Source organism: Coloeus monedula (genome assembly GCF_965178545.1).
Source record: "Coloeus monedula genome assembly, chromosome: W".
NCBI classification, from domain to species: domain Eukaryota; kingdom Metazoa; phylum Chordata; class Aves; order Passeriformes; family Corvidae; genus Coloeus; species Coloeus monedula.
Genome location: NC_138821.1, coordinates 21,819,080 through 21,841,415, shown reverse-complemented (window position 1 = coordinate 21,841,415; position 22,336 = coordinate 21,819,080). Strand labels below are relative to the sequence as shown.

At 43.2% G+C, this 22,336-nt stretch overlaps 1 protein-coding gene across 5 annotated transcripts in view; it reads right to left on the bottom strand.

The window, feature by feature from the left end:
* Positions 1 to 22,336, bottom strand: part of LOC309584569 (uncharacterized protein) — an 81,992-nt gene that overhangs the window by 25,900 nt on the left and 33,756 nt on the right. For all 5 annotated transcript variants that reach the window (XM_082300650.1, XM_082300651.1, XM_082300653.1 and 2 more), the window contains 5 exons: positions 15,832 to 15,996; positions 14,635 to 14,813; positions 13,893 to 14,023; positions 10,704 to 10,818; positions 499 to 618 (listed from right to left, as the gene is read on the bottom strand). In XM_082300650.1, the coding sequence (XP_082156776.1) occupies positions 499 to 618; positions 10,704 to 10,818; positions 13,893 to 14,023; positions 14,635 to 14,813; positions 15,832 to 15,996 (710 nt within the window). The remainder of the gene's footprint in view (positions 1 to 498; positions 619 to 10,703; positions 10,819 to 13,892; positions 14,024 to 14,634; positions 14,814 to 15,831; positions 15,997 to 22,336) is intronic.

Sequence of the window (22,336 nt, the reverse complement as noted above, 5' to 3'; positions counted from 1 at the left end):
AAATAAAATCTCGTGCACAAAAACTTTACACATGTTCTCAGAATGCAGGATCAAGTTCAGCTTGAATCCAAAGTATAACTGTTGACAAGGGTGAAGAAGCATTATCCACTTTTTTTTTAGCACAGGCTACACAGAACATAATTAATTCATTGGTTGAAGTCTGACAAGTTACCTACTTTCAATCAGCTTGATGTTGGTATAAATGCAGACTAGACTTTGGTATCAAAGTTTAGGTACCTCAGTGTTGTGGTTTAACCCCTGTAGGCACCATATGAACTACTATGAAAAAAATTAGCTATATCACAGACAAAACTAGTACACTGAGCACAAAAAAAATTTACTTTCTATTCTTTTGTTCCACAAACAAAGCCTAGGGACAGGCTACAGCATTTAGAGATTCCATCCTTTGCCATGACCTAAAAGGTTTGTTAGATTTTTTCAAAAACTTTGTACTATGTGCTAAGATGAACAGTATAATTTCTGAGGAATGGAACTCACCGAGAATGAGAACGACTTCTTGATCTCCACCTTTCCCTAGATCTAGACCGTTTTTTCAGGGGACTTCTGGATCTGCATCTGTCCTTATGTCTTGAGAGTGATCTGTTGCCAGATCTACTTCTATATGAATAATGCCAGAAGAAAAATACTTTAATATTGAAACTTCATGAAAATTAGGTCAACCAAGAAGGAAAAAAAAACCCCACATAAATCTTGCCTCATGTGCTGGTTTGAGACAAATTTGGAGGAAAATATCCTCTGATAGAAGGCAGGTTTCAGCTACCCCTCCCCAACCAGGTTCGGGAAAAAAAAATTTTCCTCGGAGGAAAGTGAAGGAAAAAACCTATTTATTTAACAACCACACAGGAAAAGAATACTGCTAAATAATAAAACCTCTCGCTGTGGAGAGAACCTGATAAAATTCAAAGTCCTCCTGTAGGTGTGGCTGTTCACTCTCCAGAGCTGGGGTGTGGCCCCTCCAGGCCGTGGCATGGGCCTCCCAGATGATGTTTTGGTGTTGTTGCACAGTTCCAGAAGAAAAGAAGAAGCCAAAGTCCCAGGAAAACAAAGGAGTTTAACTCTCCATCTGTCTCTTCTGAGAAAAGGAGCCAAGAGCCGGGAAAAGCCAGAAGGTGCTTTTTCTCCGCTCTTCAACAGCAGCAGCTGCTATCTCTGTGACCCTGGAGCACAAACTGCTTTGAGAAGTTTGTTTGGCTTTTTTTTTCTTTCTCTCGCACCCAGTTTTAAAGACACAGAAAGGCACAGAATTCATTTCTGGGCATAGAGTGGCGATAGGGGATACACATCATAAAGTCACCCCAAGACACCTCACTACATAAAATTATATAATTACAACTCAAGAATATACTGCCTATAAACATTTTTGTAAAAATGGATACTTTAAGCTTCACTAAGTGTATATGCTCTTCTTTGAAACAATGCACCATTTAAGTAATACTCATGTACTCCTGATGATAATATCGGATGACAGCAGAGACAACACCTACATGCTGTGTGACCAGGTGGATGATCTGCTCAGCCTGGTGGCAGAGCTTAAAGAGGAAGTGGAGAGGCTGAAGAGTATCAAGGAGTGTGAGAGAGAAATAGATTGGTGGAGTCACACCTTTCCATCCCTTAGAGAAATGCAGTGGATGGAAGCTCAGCAAGAGTCAGAGAAGCCCTGACCCTCTCTCTCACCATCAGGCAGAAGGAGACCTAAAAGATGGGGGGCAATGGAAACAGGTCTGCTCGGGGGGTAAGAGAATCCCCTCCCGGCCTCCCTCTCCTTCCCAGGTGCCCTTATAGAATAGGTATGAGGCTCTGGAACTCGAGGGTCAGGCAGATGATAGTGGAGATGAAGATCTATCTAGGGGGCTGACCAGAACAAGTCCGTCAACCAGATGGATCACAACTATGGGTGTTAAGAAAGAAGGGTAATTGTAGTAGGCGACTCCCTTCTGAAGGGAACCAAGGGCCTGGTATGCCAACTGGGCCCATCCCACAGGGAAGTCTGGTGCCTCCCTGGGGCCTGGGTAAGGGATATTACCAGAAGACTCCTTAGACTGATTCAGCCCTCTGATTATTCCCCACTGCTGGTTGCCCAGGTTGGCAGAGACAAGGTTGATGAGAAAAGTCCTAGGGCAATCAAAAAGGACTTCAAAGCACTGGGGCAACTGGTTGAAGGGACAGGAGCACAGGTGGTATTTTCCTCAATTCCTTCAGTAGCAGGGAAGAATGCCAAAAAGAACAGGAGAACCCACCTGGTCAACATGTGTCTCAAAGACCAGTGCCATTGGTGGAATTTCATCTTTTTCAATCATGAGGTGCTTTATACAACACCAGGCCTGCTAGAGACAGATGGGGTTCACCTGTCTAGCAAGGGCAAAAGGATTCTTGTCTGTGAGTTGGCAGGGCTGATTGAGAGGGCTTTAAACTAGGTTGGAAGGAGAGAGGGGAAAAGACCAGGCTCAGCAGAAATAAGGGTCAGCATGACAGTGTTGGGGGTGAAACCAATAGCCCAGCTGTAGTGCATCTAGACCTCGCTGACTCTGAAGTGTGCTGGCCACAGTGGAACACATTTGCAGTCTTATGGGGACAAGCCATAGACTCCGAAGCTAACAAAAGCCAACAGGGAAACACCAGAAAATTCTCTCAAATGAATTAAGGGGTCTTCCTCTAGGAAGGCAACACACCTAACAGCCCAGCTGAGGTGCCTCTACACCAATGCACACAGCATGGACAACAAACAGGAGGCACTAGAAGCCACCATGCTGCTAGAAAGCTACGACCTTGTTGCCATTACTGAAACTGGGTGGGATGAATCCCATGACTGGAATGTGGCTATCTATGGCTACAGGCTGTTCAGAAGACACAGGAGAGGAAGAAGAGGCAGATGGGTTGCCCTCTACATCAAGAAGCAGCTTGAGTGTGTAGAGTTGCCTCTGAAGAACAGCAATGAGCAGGTAAAACAACTCGAACAATGCCCTATTTTGCAAAGCTATTAATGGTGAACTAAGAGGAGGTATCATGCTGCTTTTGATGTTGAATTATGCTAAAGTCAGTCTGACTCATCAATCCCAAAGTTAAGCATCCTGATATGGAGGTGAAGATGTGGCAGGTATGGCAAAATATCCTTAGCTAAAAATGCTAAGCTGGCACAGTTGACCTGGATACATATGACTGACAGTCAATCACTTTATACTATAAAAGTCTAGTCCCACTTTCAAACAGCAGGTTCTTCTAACACACCCTTTCTTGGAGTGTGTATGAAGATTCCTCCCTTGGGTGAGGATGCCCCTCAAGGTCACTCCTTGAGGCTGAAAGAGCCCACAGTTGTTGGTATGGGTGAGTAACATCAATCTCTACTTAAAAATTGGGTGGGTTTCGTAGCTTTAATATAATTGCTTCGATATAGTACGCTATACTAGACTAGTAGTTTTAGCTTCTATACTCTGTATTAAATAATTCTGATTAAGATCTTTTTGTCTAATAATTTATCATAATAAATCATTCATTTTTATATAAATATATCTGGTTTGCCATCCTTAATCCCAACGGACAAAGTTGTACACAGGTTCAATTACACCTCTGTTATTCTTTAGACTTAAACCGTTGACAAAGTCTGGGGCTAAGATTGGATCCAGTCACACTCAGGCTCCTCTCTGAGAAAGAGTTTAGAAAGCAAGGGGGTCCTTTCTGCACCTTGTGACTCAATGGGAGGGCTTCTCTAATAAACTTTGTCTGAAGCTCCCACTCCACCTGTGACACCAACATCTGCTGGGAAAGTAGCACAGCAAGCTGTAGGCAATCCGAGACTCCTGGAATGCATGGAGGATAACTTCTTGAGCCAGGTAATAGCCCTACCAGAGGGGATGAGGTACTGGATCTGATGGTCACCAATGTAACTGAGCTAATTGGGGACATCAACATTAGAGGCAGCCAGGGCTGCAGTGATCATGCACTAGTAGAGTTCATAGTCCTGAGGGATACGGGTCAGGTAAGGAGCAGTTAGGCCTCTGAACTTTAGGAAAGCAAACTTCCAGCTCTTCAGGAAGAGAGTCAGTGGGATCTCCTGGGAGACTGTCCTCGGACATAAGGGAGTGGAACAGACCTGGCTGACATTTAAAGAAGCCATCCATAGAGTGCAAGAGCTAGTGATCCCCAGGAAAAAGAAATCGGGCGAGGAAGGCAAGAGACCGGCATGGCTGAGTGGGGAACTGCTGGTCAAACTAAAGGGAAAGAAGCAAATGCATAGACAGTTGAAGCTAGGACAGGTGACCTGGGAAGAACATAAAGACAAAGTACAGTTGCGTAGGGATGGGGTGAGGAAGACCAAGGCAAAGCTGGAACTGAACCTAGCAAGGGACACAAAGAATAACAGAAAGGGCTTCTACAGGTATGTCAACCAGAAAAGGAAGGTCAAAGAATGTGTAACCCCCCGATAAATGACGCTGGTAAACTGGTAACAATGGATGAGGAGAAGGCTGAGGCATTCAACAACTTCTTTGCCTCAGTCTTCAATGGCAACCTCTCTTCCCATACCTCTTGAGTGGATGGACAGCAGAATGGGGACTGGGGGAGTAAAGTTCCTCCCACTGTAAGAGAAGATCAGGTTCATGACCACCTGAGAAACCTGAATGTACATGTCTTCCCCTCTACCACAGAAGAGCTTATCTGTTCTGTCCATCAGCTGGCACGATAGCTCTGGGCATTCTCCCCCTCACATGAATTGGTGAGATAACCCAGGCCTGTCCAGTAAGGAGTTATCTCTGACACCAGAGAGATGGGATACAATAAACATCTTGCCTTGAGAACAGGATGTAGGGAGATAAGCTGGAATTTCTGACTATCAGACACTTCACTTTATAAAAGCTACACAAACTTCCAGAGAGTCAGAAGTCTCCTACACACACACCTTGGAAACATGTAGGACTTTCCCCCCGAAGTTTGGACACATCTTTGTGGTTACTTTCCCAGGAACTGAGTGAAAGGATTCTATGTGTACTCCATCGTCAATTTGGTGGTAAGTGACATTGACTCCTAGTCTATACTATTTATTCACTAGCTGTAATATAGGTGCCCTTTATTCTGCACTTTATTTTTTATCTACCAGTAGTTCTTTTTGTTTTATCCTGTGTAGTAAGTAGTCTGTTTAAAGTCTTCTGTCTGTTAATCTTGAGTCTATTCAATAAATAATTCATTTTATAATAGACCTAATTGGCCATTCTTGATAACTTGGGAGCAAGAGCTATTTGGGGTGCAGGTCACCTCAAACAGAGCTACTGCCAGAAATCTGAGTCAAAAGCAGGACTTGTCTAAGCTCGTCTCCATTTGTAACAGGGACCTGGCATGACATAAATAGTGTGGAATAAGGGGTGGATACAGTTCTGGTTTCAGGTGGGACAGGGTTAATTTTCTTCTCAGTAGCTGGTACAGCACTGTGTTTTGGATTCAGTATGAGAATAATGTTGATAACACACCGATGTTTTGGTTGTTGCTAAGTAGTGCTTACCCTAAGACAAGGGCTTCTTCAGTGTCTCATGCTCTGCCAGTGAGGAGGTGCACAATAAACCATGAGGGAGCATAGCCAGGACAGCTGACCCGAACTGGCCAAAGGGATTTTCCATACCATGGAACATCATGTTCAGTATATAAACTGGGGGGAGTTGGCCATGAGCCACCAATCGGTGCTTGGAGACAGGCTGGGCATTGGTCAGCAGGTGGTGAGCAATTGTATTGTGCATGACTTGTTTCTCTTGGGTTTTATTCCTCTGTCTCCCTCTTATTGTAATTACATTTTAAAATTATTGTTGGTTTTGTTAGTATTATTGTTACATTTTACTTTTTTTTCCTCTTATTGAACTGTTTTTATCTCAGCCATGGGTTTTATCTTTTTCTGATTCTCCTCCCCATCCCAGCAGGGAGGGAGGAGTGGAAGTGAGCAAGCAGTTGCATGATACTTAGTTCCTGCCTGGTGTTAAACCACACCACCATGTGTTCTCAAAACCGACAGTAGCAGTGGTAAAATCACTTTAAAAAAAATATACATCTATATACACACATGTATATACATAAATATATATAAATATATATATATACCTATCAACAATTGTTTAAACCACAGATTTTCAGCAAGAGATCCAAATTTATCTCCTAAAAATCAATTAGATTTGCATCAGTACAAAATAGCACTGATTACTGCAGTTACACGAAACAAAGACTGTTTTTCAGTTATGTCCTGAGTTAGAGAAGAGAAACAAGCAATAAAGAATTGAACAAACGATTCTTCTTGCATTAAAAAGGTACCCAATGTTTTCATGTCATTATATAACATTTACTGTGTAACATTATTACAAAACACAGGCACTGGAAAATAAAGAGATGATTGCTGACAGCCAACAAGGCTTCACTAAGAGCAGATTGTGCCTGACAAATTTAGTAGCCTTCTACAATGGGGTTACAGCAGTGGTGGATGAAGGAAGAGTGACTGATGTCATCTACCTGGACTTGTGCAAAGGTCCCTTGGGAAAATGTTTTTGTAGGTGCTGGGGTCCATCAGTGCTGGTCACTTTTTAAACATCACCTCCTAAGGTCACAGGAGCAGGCAATTCCTAAATGTCGGAAGCCAAGTAGGCCAGGCAGAAGGCCAACTTGGCTGAACAGGAATCTTCTCTTGAAAATAAGGCAAGAAAGGAAGGTGTATGCCAGGTGGAAGCAAGGTCAGGTGACATGGGAAGAATACAGAGATGCTGCTTGCCACTGCAGGGAGAAAATCTGTATGGTAAAGCTCAACTGGGGTTGAAGCTGCCAGAACTGTGGGGGATGATAAAAAGAGTTTTTTCAAATACATTAATGGCAATAGGCAGTGTAAAAATAACATCAGCCTGTTACAGGATGAGGATGGTCACCTCACAAACAGGGACATGGACAAGGCACAGGTGTTTAATGCATTTTTTGCCTGTCATCAACATGGATGATGGACCAAGGGGGTCTCAGTGTCCTGAGCTGGAGGACCATGACTGCAAGAATGATCAACTCCTAGTCAACCCTGAAATTGTGCAGGATCTGCTGCTCCAGCTGGATTCCTACAAATCTATGGGGCCTGATGGGATTCATCCAAGAATCCTCAAGGAACTGGCTGATGTCATCACAAAACCTCTCTTAATGATTTTTGAGTGGTCTTGGGGAATCTGGAGAAGTCCCAGATGACTGAAAGCTGCCGAACGTTGTCCCGATTTTCAAGGACAAGAAGAAGGACCACAGAAACTACAGACCTGTTAGTCTCACTTCAGTGCCTGGTAAAGTTATGAAGATTATTCTGGGAGGTACTGAAAAACACCCAAAAGACAACACGGTCATCGGTCACAGCCAGCATGGCCTCATGACAGGAAAGTCCTGCTTATCAAACTTGATTTCCATTATTGAGAAGGTAACCCACCTCATTGATCAAGGGAAGCCAGTTGATGTAATCTTTTTAGATTTCAGTAGAGCTTTTGATACTGTCTCTCACAGAATCCTTCTGGACAAAATATCCAGCACACAGCTGGATAAACATGTCATGCGATGGGTGAGCAACTGGCTCACAGGTTGAGCACAGTTATAATGAATAGGGTGACATCAGACTGGCAACCTGCCACTAGTGGGATTCCTCAGTGCTCCATCTTAGCCCTGGGCTCTTCAACATCTTCATAAATTACTTGAAAGCAGGACTCAAAGGGATACTAAGCAAGTTTGCAGAGAATACAAAACTGGGAGGAGCTGTTGACTCCCTCAAAGGTGGGGAGGCCCTGCAGAGAGACCTTGACAAATTAGAGGACTGGGCAATCACCAAATGCATGAAGTTTAACAAGGGAAAGTGATGGATTCTGCACCTGGGATGGGGTAACCCTGGATTTATGTACAGACTGGGGAATGAGATGCTGGAAAGCAGTGACAGAGAAAGGGACCTGGGGGTCCTGGTCAATGGAAAGTTGAATATGAGTCAGCAGTGTGCCCTGGGCAGCCAGGAGGGCCAACCGTGTCCTGGGGTGCATCAGGCAAAGCATCACCAGCCAGTCAAAGGAGGTGATTGTCCCGCTCTGCTTAGTACTGGTGTGGCCTCATATTGAACATTGTGTGCAGATTTGGGCACTACAATAAAAGAAAGATATTAAGCTATTAGAGAGTGTCCAAAGGAGGGCAATGAAGATGGTAAAGGGCCTTGAGAGGAAGCTCTGTGAAGAGTGGTTGAGGTCACTTGGTCTGTTCAGCCTGGAGGAGACTGAGGGGAGACCTCATCACAGTCTACAACTCCCTTGTGAGGGGAAGAGGAGGGGCAGACACTGATCTCTTCTCTGTGGTGACCAGTGACAAGACCTGAGGAAATAGCCTGAAGTTTTGTCAGTGGAGGTTTAGGTTGGATATTAGAGAAAGGTTCTTCACCCAAAGGGTGGTTGGACACTGGAACAGGGTCCCCAGGGAAGTGGTCACAGCCCCAAGCCTGACAGAGTTTGGACAAGAAGTGTTTGGACAATACTCAGGCATATGGTGTGGTTCTTGGGGATGGTACTGTGCAGAGTTGGACTCGGTGATCCTTGTGGGTCACTTCAAACTCAGCATATTCTATGATTCTCTGATTCTGTGATGTGACGATGGACCACTCAATAGATAAGAAATTGGCTGGATGATCACACTCAAAGAGTTGCAGTCAACAGCTCAATGTCCAAGTGGAGAGCAGTGACCAGTGGTGATCCTCAGGAGTTGGTATTGGGACTGGCGCTGTTTAACATCTTTGTTAGTGACATAGACAGTGAGATCGAGTGCACCCTTAGCAAGTCTGCTGACGACAGCAAACTGTGGTGCAGTCGACACACTGGATGGAAGGGATGCCAACCAGAGGGACCCTGACAGGCTTGAGAGGTGGGCCTGTGAAAACCTCATGAAGAAGTTCAACAAGGCCAAGTGCAAGGTCCTGCACCTGGATCAGGGCAATCCCAAACACAAATAAAGGCTGAGTGGAGAACAGATTGAGAGCAGCCCTGGGGAGAAGGACTTGGGGGTGTTGGTGGACAAAAAGCTTGACATGTCTCAGCAACGTGTGCTTGCAGCGCAGACAGCCAACCATATCAAAAATAATCTGCATCAAAAGGAGTGTGGCCAGCAGAGTGAGGGAGGTGATTCTGCCCCTCTACTCTGCTCTTGTGAGACCCCATCTGGAGCACTGCATCCAGCTCTGGGGTCCCCAGCACAGGAAGGACATAGGCCTGTTGGAGAGAGTCCAGAGGAGGACCATGAAGGTGATCAGAGGGCTGGAACACCTCTCCTATGAAGACAGGCTGAGAGGGCTGAGACTGAGCTGTTCAGCCTGGAAAAGAGAAGCCTCCAGGGTGACCTTATAGCAGCCTTCTGGTACCTAAAGTGGGACTACAAGAAAACTGGAGAGGAATATTTTACAAGGGCATGTGGTGATAGAACAAGGGGGAATGGCTTTAAAATGAAAGAAGGTAGGTTTAGATTAGATATTAGGAAGAAATTCTTTACTGTGAGGGTGGTGAGGCAGTGAAATAGGTTGCCCAGAGAAGTTGAGGATGCCCCATACCTGGAAGTGTTCAAGGCCAGGTTGGACAGGGCTTTGAGGAACCTGGTCTAGCGGAAGCTGTCCCTGCCCATGTCAGGAGGGTTGGAACTAGATGATCTCTAAAGTCCCTTCCAACCCAAACCATTCTATGATTTTATGAAATCTGAAGCCTGCACACTTAGATCATGTTTGGTAGTATAACTGATGTGGTATATTCCCTCTGGCCAGCTTTTCTGTATGTGAAAGAACTCTAGCTGCCCTGTTAAAAAAACAATGGATGAAAGAATGGGATAGTGCTGTCACTGCAACACTGAAAACACTTGCCTTTTTAAAGTGCAAGCTATCAAATACACTGAAGTTTTGTTGTTTTTTTTTATACTTAATGGAGTCAAATATCTTTAGATTGATTATGTAAGTGATCAAAAGACATTCCTGACATTGTACCATTTCAGGAAGTGTTTATAAGTCTTACATAGAAAGACTGTCTCATTCTTGGAAAAAAAATCTTAATTGGTAAACTTTATGGATGATCTAGTAATTTTATTTCTCCTATATTTCAAAGCCTGTTTCACAACTTAAGAAATTAGCAAAGCAAACAAATTCTGAAGAATTAAAAACTACCCTTAAAGCCTTTTTTTTCTGACTTTTAAAAAATACAGCTTTACATTTACAGTACAGTAAATAAAAATACAGCATTTGTTAACTAGATGTTTAGAAGTTTAGGACAGCAGCAACTTTCTACTAGCAAAACCAGCCAGCCTGTCTGTTTGCAGTATTAACAACAAACTAAATGTTCCATCCACAAAACAGAGATAACCATTTATTTTTAAAATACAAAGGTTACAAAATTAAATTATGCAACATGGCACAAAATGTACCATGAAACCATAAAAATGGTTATGCTACATGGCACAAAAAGTACCTTCTAGTGTGTTTTACCTGAAAGTAATACTGAAAACATGCAGCATTTAGAGGGGAAGAGTATTTGTTCAGAGACAAAGCTCCTAGTTACTCTATCTAGATCAGTTTAAGCTACTAATTTTCTCTACAGGGAAACTTGTCTCACAACTCAGTAAGAAATCTCAGTAACCACCACCACTCAAAAAAACCCCAGTATGAATTCTTAGTCCAAAATAATAAATATACCTACCTGTGTTTTGAGTGAGATCTTTTCCTTCTAGATTGGGATTTTGAGCTAGACCTGGATTCTGAACGAGAATGGGAACGAGATCGACCACCTTTTCTTTCACTGCTCTTTCCAGCCTCTGAGAGGAAGAAAACACTGCAATGTAAGCTCAGAACATTGAAAGATCCCAGTTAACAAACTGGCAAAAGTGTAATGTACCACACATATAGTGCAAGGGGCCCATGCTTTGCACATCTTCCTTCTTTGCTAATATCCTTGAGAAACATCCAATAAAGTCATTGCATATACTCATTGAGTGCAGCCACCCTGCAGCAGTACACATAAACCAGATAAACAGCTAGCTCTGTTAGGAATGGGATTTATGTTGTTGCCACAATGCACAAGATTACAACAGGTTCTCCTCTGGTATATTATTTAATTTAATTACTTTTTTAATAACCTCAGAAGAATAAATTTAGAGGGCAGAGTTTTGAAAACAAGCATAAAATGCAAATAATAATTAGTACTTTTTATACTTTTAAGTATTCCAACCACTGTACAAATATTGAAGTTCTATTCCTCAAACACTGTTTTGGGGGAGGAGGGATGGAGAGAAGGGAGTAAAAAGTTTGATCCAAAGGCCATAAAGTCAACAGAACACTTACCAGTGACCTCTGCAGACTTTGGTTCAGACTCTAAAAGATTATCATTCTCCTGCTTAACACTGGGGAAATGTTAGAACTATTTTTCTCACAACTCTCAAAAAAGACAGAAAGTACTCCATGCCTCCCCCCCTAAAAAGAAAAAACCCTCAAGAACATCCACTATCTAATGACAAAACTCTTGCTGATGAAAAGAAAAAGGATTATTTCAACTGCAAGTTTAACAAATTGAGATTTTTTTTTTTATATTGTGGTGTTGCAATCACTTTAAGTCAGCATAAATCATCACTGAAGTGTCCGCCTAACCACTTGAGCCACTGATACCTTCCTCGTTGACCTGGTATTTCAGTGTTAACAGGGATCAGGGAACCAATCTGAATGCAAAAAAGTCCATTACAATATGTTAAGTTTTATCCCAGATTCATTCTCTGATTCCATTTGCTATGAGGATGCATATAGTCTTGAGACAGTATGAAAAAGAGCATAGCACAGTGATAAAATTAACCTGCCAAAGAAAAGCATAATATTGCTGCTTTCAGCAGCACACTAGCTCGCTCTGATCATGAAACTAAGGTATTAATGGGTGCTAGAAAACAAAATATAAAGCATTTTTTAAGTTTGTAAGTACTTTGAACTTTAAAACCACCAACATTAAATATTAATTTAGTATTGACTTTGCATTTCTGAAAACATTCAGTGAGCATGTATCTGAAAATAAGACATGATGAAATAAAAAGCTTCATTCCACTGCTTTGTTGCATTAAAACAATTTCGATTATTTTCTTTTGTTTTCCCACTGTCGTAGTTTGACACTGACCAAAAAGTCAGGCACCCATGAAAAACTATTCCCTCATTTTTCTCTGCTATAGCTAAGCAGAGGAGGGGGAAAAAACCAAAGGGCTCATGAGTTGAGATAAGGATTAGGAGAAAAATACTCTAAGGGCAAAACAGATTCAAACTTAAAGAGTATAAAGAAAATTTATTATTAACAGAGTCAGAGGAAGATAATGAGGAATGAAATAAGCCTTTAAAACACCTCCCCCCCCTTCCCACCGACAGCACATGGAGACAGGGTGTGGGAGTTTTGGCCAGTTTGTCGCTTGACATTTTCAGCTCACCCAGGGAGAGAAGTTTTTTTTTCTGTTATGCCGTGGGGTCTTTCTCACGGGAGACAGTTCTCCGTGAACTTCTCCAGTGTGGTTCTAATTCCACGAGCAGCAGTCCCGCCCGACCTGCTGTAACGTGAGTCCCTCCCACGGGCAAAGCAGTTTTCCCAAAGCTGTTTTACGTGGGTCACTAGTCCATGGGGTGTAGTCTTTTAAGGATAAGCTGCTCTAGTTTGGAAGCAAGGGCTCTCTTTCTCTATCTCTGGAAGCAAGGGTCTTCTCTCTCTGTTCGGGTCTCCCACTGGATTACAGCTTTTCAGCATCCACCCGCTTCGATGTGAACACTTTTTCTCATGGGCTGCGAGTGGATCTCTGCATCCCCCCATGCACTTCATGGATTATAGGGAAACAATTTGTTGTATTATAGTCCTCACCATGGCTTGCAGAGACATCTCGACTCCGATGCTTGGAGTACCTCCTCCCCCTCTTTCTTTTTACTGACCTTGGTGGTGCCATGTTGGTTTTCTCCACATGTCCTCACTTTCTCCTCTTTCTTCGACTAAGAAGAAAAAACTGCTGCTCATAAGTACCATTGTCAACACATTTCACCTTTTCAGAGATTTCTGTAGGACTTTTGCAGCGCTGAGAAGTTGATCTCATCTGGATTCCGTGTCAGGGAATTGCTCGCCATGGTTTCGCCGCTGGTCACGTGGTCCCCACCGGCACTGCACGGGCGGTGCCGGACGCCGTGGCGCCGGCTCCATTCAGCGTCTCTCTTTATGTGGAGAGCCGAAAAAGAGAAACCGCTGCCGCCGCCTCTGCCCTTCTGCTTGCAGCACAGCTGGCTAAAAGCAGCTAAGCAGACAAAGTTCACTGTGAGCCCTGCCGAGATGGCGGCGGCAACGGCTGCGCGGCAACGGCTGCGCGGCAACGGCTGCGCGGCAACGGCTGCGCGGCAACGGCTGCGCGGCAACGGCTGCGCGGCAACGGCTGCGCGGCAACGGCTGCGCGGCAACGGCTGCGCGGCAACGGCTGCGCGGCAACGGCTGCGCGGCCTCTCCCGGCTCCGGGAGGGCCCTGGCTGTGGCGCCTCCCCACCCCTCGGAAGAAGAGGCCCTGCGTACGCTTTTTTTTTCCTTCTTAAATATGTCATCACAGAGGCGTTACCAACTTCTCTAATTGGGCCAGCCACATGTCTATCGTCAGAGCCTTCAAGGATTGGCTCTGCTGGACACAGTAGAAGCTTCGAGCAGCTTCTCTTTCAGAAGTTGTCTCTGTGGCTTCCCCCCGCCCCCATCAAAAGCCAGGCTGTGTTAAACTAACACACCCACATATATGTTGCTCACCTTTGAGTGCCTTTTTCCTGTGTTTGAAAGTGCTCTTAAAAGCATGTGTCAAGGTACACACAGAACACATCTGTTAGGTAATGAACATAATATACCTACCTGGCTCAATAGCAGCAGATATGAAAGACTGGGCTTCCCTTACTCTCTTCATCACTTCTTCCAGTTCCTTGGCAGCAGCTTGGGGTGTCATTTCAGGAGGCTTCACTATTGCATTATTGGAGTGATTTATTCTAAATTAAGACAAAAATAAAAACTTTAACTTCCAAACTCTTGAAAAGGAAAAATGAAAACAAAAAAAAATGAAAACACCTCAACTTCCATGTATGACTAAAAACTTCAAAGTTCAGAAAAACTGCAGATTTTTCCTAACACTCATCTTTTCTAAGTATCTGAAATGTCTGGTTTTTATTGCTTTCAAATCTTATGACTTTTAAATAATTGTGGCACAATATTTCTTTCTGTGTTAAAATATTTTCTAGTAGAAGTCTATAAATCTATTCCAGATCAAATTTCCTACATTAATACCTACTAATTACATACACATCATATATAAAGCTTAATTAGTACAAAGGACTTTGCAGATTCTTTCACTGTTATGGCTTTCACCAATTCAAGATTAGATGTAGAAATATCTTATTCAATGCCAACCATATTCTTCTTGGGAAAAAAGTTATGTCCAACCTTGAAATTTGAGTTCATAAAAGCATTCCAGTTTACTAAAAATAGGTCTTTACATTGAAAAAAATATTAATCACACTAGTTTCCCGCACACCAGTCATAAATGTATAAGGATACTAAGACATCTCTCATTCAATATTCATATGGATAATTAATTTCTTACTTCAGTGGCCTGTCTCCAAACATAACTCCATTAAAGGCAAGAGCTCGAGGTACAGAATTTTGGTCTGCAAATTCCACAAAAGCAAATCGTGTTGGTTGCGTCTCATCACCTGCCATTCGCACAAATTTGACTTCTCCAACTTGCTTAAAAAATTCAAGCAGCTGATCTGCTGTTGTAGTCTAGAAAGAGTCAAAGAGCTCAGCTGAAGTAAAATATATAATGAAAATCACTTATCCAACAGATCAGATAATCTAACAGCTACAGATTTTGGAAAGACATCTCATCATCATTACACAGATGACATGAATTTGGTAATGTTACACTTTAAGAGAGAAAGGTATTTTTTTCTTCCATTAATATAAAAAATATATTACAATTTAAAATAGTACCACCATGAGCCCTAAAGTCCTACATCTAGGTTAAAAAAGCACTTGTACAGGATTTTGCAGTTTTCAGACAACTTATTTGAAATAACTGATGATACACCTATGTCCAAGATAGTGATCGTGAATTCTGATCAATTAAAAAAAATCCAAGCAGTATTACAAGACTTCACTTTTATCTGTTTTTCTACTAGTTTCAAGCTTGTTTTATTTTGTTGCAATCAATAGTAGTTTTATACTCTAGTAGTTACTTTGGCAGTCAAGAAACACAAAAATCAAATACTTATATTTCCATAAATCAAAACCAAATTGTTTTTCAATCAATTCAATCAATTGCTGAAAAAGAAATTTCTGACAGACCCAACTTTCCTGTCAGAGCAACTCAAATGTATTTGTGCTAATTTTGCAACTTCTACTAGGACAAATAATTTCTTCTTACTGTACTTAAGCAACTGCAGTGTTGTGGGGGACAGCTACCATGCTCTCACAAATTCTGAGGCATTGTTCAGCTAATATAACCCAGCTGGACATTTAATCAACACACACAGTCATAAGTATGTTTCTTGAATTCAGCTAGAGTGTGATTTCTCTGGTTTCCTGCTAGAATGAATTCCACAGTCTGGTCTGATCTGATTGGCAAAAGAGCATTCAAGAATTTGAAATATCTCTAGTAACCAAAAAGAGTATTTTTTTTGTTTTGTTTAAACTTCGATTGGCATCAACTAATGAAAACTCTTAAAATGTAAGATTGTAATTCACTAATTAACAATTCTGTATCTTCCATTATTATTGCCAACAAAAACAAAAAAGCTACCTGTGAATTCAAGTTTCCAACGTAGACTGTTCTTCTAATTTCATCAATCTTGGATGGGTCCACATTCCCCATAATTGGTGGCTGTGGTATTTCTCCCAGTGTTGTAATGTTAGGGTCCAGTGCTGCTGCTGGTATAGCCCCCAAAGTGCCAAGTGAAACACCAAGCTGAAAAATATAAAGATAGGATATACTTTGCAACCAAGCACAGGAAGGAGACATTTCACCTTTTAATACTTGCCTTCCTTGTGCACTTCTGTAAAAATAAACCTAGTTAATATAGGTAAGACTTTAAACTGTAAGGTCCCAGAATTGGGAATTGAAATTTCTACTGGGGAATGTTACAAAAAAAAAGTCACTTTAAAATGGTCACTAAATTGGTCTGCTGAGTTCCTGGTTTGAATTTTTTCTCCATCCAAAAAAGCAACTTCCTTTCCAGCAAAGTTTCTAACAAGTGTTAGAAATTGTCAACAAGCCACCAGTAGTTTTTTTATGTAACAAAACTACTCTCTTTATTTGAAATCATCCTTTTACTATTAAACAGAGGGTTACTGTTTGGGTGTGGCTGATCTGGAGTTCATGTTCCCATAGCAGCCCTCAGTATTGTGCTTTGCACTGGTAGCTAGAAAGGTGTTGATAACACACCAGTGTTTTGGCTACTGCTGAGCAGCGCTGTCTCTCAACACTCCCCCCATCAAGGGGCTGGGAGTGGGCAAGATCTTGTGAGAGGACACAACTAGGCCAGCTGACCCAAATTAACCAAAGGGATATTCTATACCATATGACGTCAGCTCAGATATAAAGCTAAGAAAAGGAGGAGGAAGGGGGTGCATTCGTTATTTACAATGTTTGCCTTCCAGAGCAACTGCTACACATGCTGGAGCCCTGCTTCCTGGGAAGTGGCTAAACATCGCTCGCTGGTGGGAAGTAGAGAATAAACTTTTTTTTCTCTTTGCTTGTTCACATGCAAACTTTCACTTTTGCTTTAGTAAACTGCCCTATCTCAACCTACAAGTTCTTATTTTTTCTCTCCTGTCCAGCCAGGAAGGAGAGCGATAGAGCAGCTTGGTGGGCACCTGGCACCCAACCAAGGTCAACCCATTAGTTATACAGCTTGACTTCCTCTTTGATATTCTAAAATTCACAGATAATTTATTAAATATGTATATAAAAACAAAGTGAATTTACCTTAGATGGTTAGTTTAGAAACAAATGTCTCTAAACACCACTATTACACCAGTCCTGTTTAATATATCTATCTTCATCAATGCTCTAGATGAGGGGTGCATCCTTAGCAAGTTTGACAACACCAAGATGGGTGGGAGTGTTGATCTGCTGGAGGGTAGGAATGTACTACAGAGGGATCTGGATAGGTCGGATTGATGGGCCAAGGCCAACTGTATGAGATTCATCAAGGTGAAGTGCTGAGTACTACACTTGGGTCACAACAACCCCATGAAACACTACTGCCTTGAGGAAGGGTGGCTGGAAAGCTGCCTGGCAAAAAAAGACCTGGGGATGTTGGTCAACAGCTGGCTGAACATGAGCCAGCATGTGCCCAGGTGGCCAAGAAGGCCAATGGCATCCTGGCTTGTATCAGCAATAGTGTGACCAGCAGGACTAGGAAGTGATTCTTCCCCTGTACTTGACACTGGTGAGGCCACACCTCTAATACTGTGTTCAGGTTTGGGCCCCTCATGACAAGACACTGAGATGCTGGAGTGTCAGGGTCCCTTCCCCCCTGCCATGTGGTCCTGGGAGAGGGGCCCTGGGGGGTAGACATGGGGTTTCCCTAGCCCCTGGTCAACCTCGTTCCCCATTGGTTGTTTTGTGTTCCCCTGCACGGGCAAGGACCCTCGGGTCCTGTGATTGCCTCAGTTCCTCAGCAGAGCTCCGGCCATGCGGCTGGAGAAATAAACATCTCTCTGAAACATCTATCAAGAATCAGTCCATATCTATTTCTTTTCCACGGGCCTCGTTGTCTGATACACGTGTTGCAGTATCCCCACTGTAACAAATGGTGGGTAATGCGAGCAAAACAATCCCCGATCCCTAAGGACAGTGACTGATTTGTGAGTAAACTCTGGATTTCTCTTCTTGTTTTTGTTTTGATGTTCCATCTCTAAACTATGGAGGAACCGTGGAAAGACTCTTGTCTCTCAGAGCTGCGTATGGACATTTATCTTAAACTTGAAAAGATTCTTGAACAACGATTTGTAAATTTTAGCTTAATTCAAGCTCAAAAGGAACTGAAACACTTCCTGGCATGGTTGTTTAAGAACTTTTTCTATGTTTCTTGGGATTTGATTCTTACCAAAGACATTTGGAAGACCATTTGAACACAGTTAATTTCTGAGTCAAAATATATGCCGATGGAAGAATATTTTCATGAATATTATTTATTTACTGAGACTGTTGAGCAATGTCAGCTGTGTCTTGGCGAAGGGATGCATGCCTCAGAGACCGTGCGGCCTCACCCACATGGACCGAGCCCTCTCTGAGCAGCAGCGAGGCAGTTCCCGCATGCAGTGGGGATACTGCAACACGTGTATCAGACAACGAGGCCCATGGAAAAGAAATAGATATGGACCGATTCTTGATAGATGTTTCAGAGAGATGTTTATTTCTCCAGCCGCATGGCCGGAGCTCTGCCGAGGAACTGAGGCAATCACGGAACCCGAGGGTCCTTGCCCGCGCAGGGGAACACAAAACAACCAATGGGGAACGAGGTTGACCAGGGGCTAGGGAAACCCTGTGTCTCCCCCCCAGGGCCCCTCTTCCAGGACCACATGGCACGGGGGAAAGGGACCCCGACATTTCACTTGGGAACATGATTTAGTGGTGGACTTGGCAGTGTTAGGATTACAGTTGATGATCTTAAAGGTCTTTTCTAACCTAAATGATTCCTTGGTTATTTAGGGTTCATTACCAACAATTATGCAGTGGAAACATGAGTAAGCAGAGTTTTTTAATGAAATACCTAAACTATTACTTCTCATATTTTAAGACCAAAAAGTGCCAACATTCTTGTGAACTAAAAATTATTTTCAAAGTCATCCAATGTCTCTCATACAATGACAGTTATGAACCATAAACAGAAGTAGCCTGAACCTCTAACTGGTGACTTTGGATACACTGTTTCATTATATAAGTTGCACACTTTAAAACAGCTCTTGGACCACAATCTTTACAAAGGATAGTGACCTTTGTGCAAGTTTTTGAAATACTGCAGAAGAAACCTGGTTAAATGGAAGGAAGGAAGGAAGGAAGGAAGGAAGGAAGGAAGGAAGGAAGGAAGGAAGGAAGGAAGGAAGGAAAGGAAGGAAAGGAAGGAAAGGAAGGAAAGGAAGATATATTTTTTTTTTAAGATGATGATCAGTATCAGCTAAAAATATGAGAGTGGGAATAATGTTTCTGGTCATGGAGACAGATGAGGAATCATTTAAGTACAATGTCTTGGTTTAAGACAATTTAAGAAGTGGACACTTCAAAATGAGTTACCTCCTCTTAGAGTTTTAGCCAATCCCTTTTCACCAATAAGGAGAAACGAATACTAGTAGATACAAGTGAAAAAATAACAGTTTACTAAAAGAAACCAAAATAGAAACAGGCAGAAAATAAAAGTAATAGTCACTAGTTACAAACTTGCTGAAATCTCACAGACTGCCCAGGAACAAAGAGAAACTCAAAATGGAGGAGTAACACCACCCCCCCGCAAGATGGTGCCCTCTGCAGACGACCGCATGTGGAGAGACAAAGATGCCAGTAGCCTACTCCCCTCTCCAGTGGTGGCAGCTCCATTGGCAAAAAGCAGCTGGCACATTCCAGTGGCTGGAGTTCAGTCAACTTGTGGAGGGACTTTGCCTTCTTCTCAGGAGAAGACAGCAAGCAGCTGGCTGGGGTAACTCAGGCTCTTTGCCTTCCTGTTTCAACTAGGTGCTACTGGCGGGCTGAGGTAACCATATGGAGCAGGGCTGTTATGTTCTTCTGGGTGCAATGCTGCAGCTGTAGTCAGGCACTCACAGAATTTACCTTGAAGCAGTCCAGGACCGAAAAACACAGCCTCTTGGAAAAAAACGCCTGAAGCACCCCCCTCAAAGAAAAAAACAAAAGAAACTCAAAGGGGAGCCTCCACCCATGCTACCTCAGCTGTATGACAAAAGCCAAGAGGCAAGAGACAAGAGAGACCTCTGCCTGAGTGCTCTGACTTCTAAAAATCCTGGGGCACCCCCCAGCCCCAGCCCTACCGTTCCATTTTTGGCCGCCAGGTCTTAAAGAGACAGTAACAATTTTGGGCACAGATAGATGTGAAATACAATGACATTTTGGGTTTTCCAGGACATTATCCACCCCTTATTCCATATCATCTACTCCTGCCCAAATTAATACCTTTCACCTGTACACATATATACATATAAATATATACAAATACAATTATTATTTCAGTAGCCACTGACTATCTCCCAGGATATGGACTGAGTTCATTTGGTCCATGACTGATATAATGGGAGCAGTCCATTCTCATTGTCCATGGTAGTTATGACATGCAGTGGCAGTGACATTCAGCAACCAGTGTTATGTATGCAATTCAACATTACAGGCTGTTTTCACCCAAAGTCAAATCCCCCTGAGGTACACAACTTGTTTCCCCATCCCTCTGCATTGCTCACCAAGTGTAACCAGGTCCTTGAGCAAAAACAATCCCATGGATGGGTTTGCCTTTCCTCAAGGCAGGATTAATCCAAACTGTCTTTCCTCACATATCTCTCATATGCACCATGGGGACTTTATCTCCATCTGCTGTATGCAGGGGTCCTGATTGGGCAGGGTCAGCTCAGTTAGTGGAACATCTGGTGTTGACTAACCAGGTAGCCTTTGCTAAGTGCAGATCCCACTGCTTGATGGTCCAACAACCCACTGCCTTCAATGTTGTTTTTAACAGTCCATTACACCATTTGATGTTCCCAGTGGCTGGTACATGATAGGGTATATAATACACCCACTAAATACCGTGTTCTCTAGCCTAGATGTTTATAAGGCTATTTGTGAAATAAGTCCCACTGTCTGACTCAATTCTTTCAGGGGTGCCATATCACCACAGGACTTGCTTTTCAAGGCCCAAGATAATGTTCCGGGCAGTGGCGTGAGGCATGGGGTTGTCTCCAGCCATCCAGTGGTTGTTTCTATCACTGTAAGCACACAACTCTTGCCTTGGCAGGTTTGTGGGAATGTGATGTAATTGATCTGCCAGGCCTCCCCATACTTGTATTTGGACCATCACCCCCAATACCACAGGGCCTTTACCGGCTTGGACTGCTTGATCACAGCACATGTTTCACAATCATGGATAACCTGGGATATAGTGTCTAAGTCCACCCCTCAGTCACAAGCCCAGCTGTATGTTGCATCTCTTCTCTGATGACATGAGGCATCATGGACCCACTGAGCTAGAAATAACTCACCCTTGTGTTGCCAGTCCAGATCTACCTGTGACACCTTGAGTTTGAAAGCCTGATCCACCTGTTCATTGTTGCAGTGCTCCTCATTAGCCTGACTCTTCGGTGCATGTGCATCCACTTTCACAGTCACCCAGGTAGCAATGTCTTGCCACACTTCGGCAGCCCAAAAGGGTTTCCCTCTGTGCTGCCAGTTGGCCTTTTTCCATCTTTCCAGCCACCTCCATAAAGCATTTGCTACCATCCATGAGTCAATGCAGAGGTAGAGTGTTGGCCACTTCTCTCCCTCAGCAATGTCCAAAGCTAACTGGACAGCTTTCAGCTCTGCAACCTGACTCCATCCACCTCGGTAGCTTCCACGACTCACCACATAGGGCTCCATACAGCTGCTTTCCATTTCCTACTGGTCCCTATGATATGGCAAGATGCATCCGTGAAGAGAGTGTATTGCCTCTCACTCTCCAGTAGCTGGTTATATGGTGGGGCCTCCTCTGCACGTCACCTGCTCTTCTTCCTCTTCAGATGATAATCCAAAATTATCACATTTAGGCCAGTTTGTGATGACTTCCAAGGTCCCAGGGTGATTCAGATTTCCTATACGAGCTCGCTATGTGATGAGAGCAATCCACTTACTCCACATCGTATCAGTGGCATGATGTGTTGCAGGGACTTTCCCTTTAAACATCCAGCCTAGCACTGGTAGTCAGGATGACAGAAGAAGCTGTGCTTCAGTGCCAATCACTTCTGAGGCAGCTCAAACCCCTTCATAGGCTGCAAGAATCCATTTTTCAGTTGGGGTGTAGCTGGGCTCAGATCCTTTGAATCCCCAACTCCAGAACCTGAGAGATCGTCCTTGAGTCTCCAGGTACATTCTGCCAGAGGCTTCAGGAAAGACCATTCTCCCTGGCTGCAGTGTAGAGCTCATTTTTCACATCCTATCCTGTCCTGACTGGCCCAAGGGCTACTGCATGAGGAATCTCCTATTTAATTTGTTCAAAAGGCTTGCTGTTCTTCAGAGTCCCACTTGAAATCATTTTTCTTTCATGTCACAG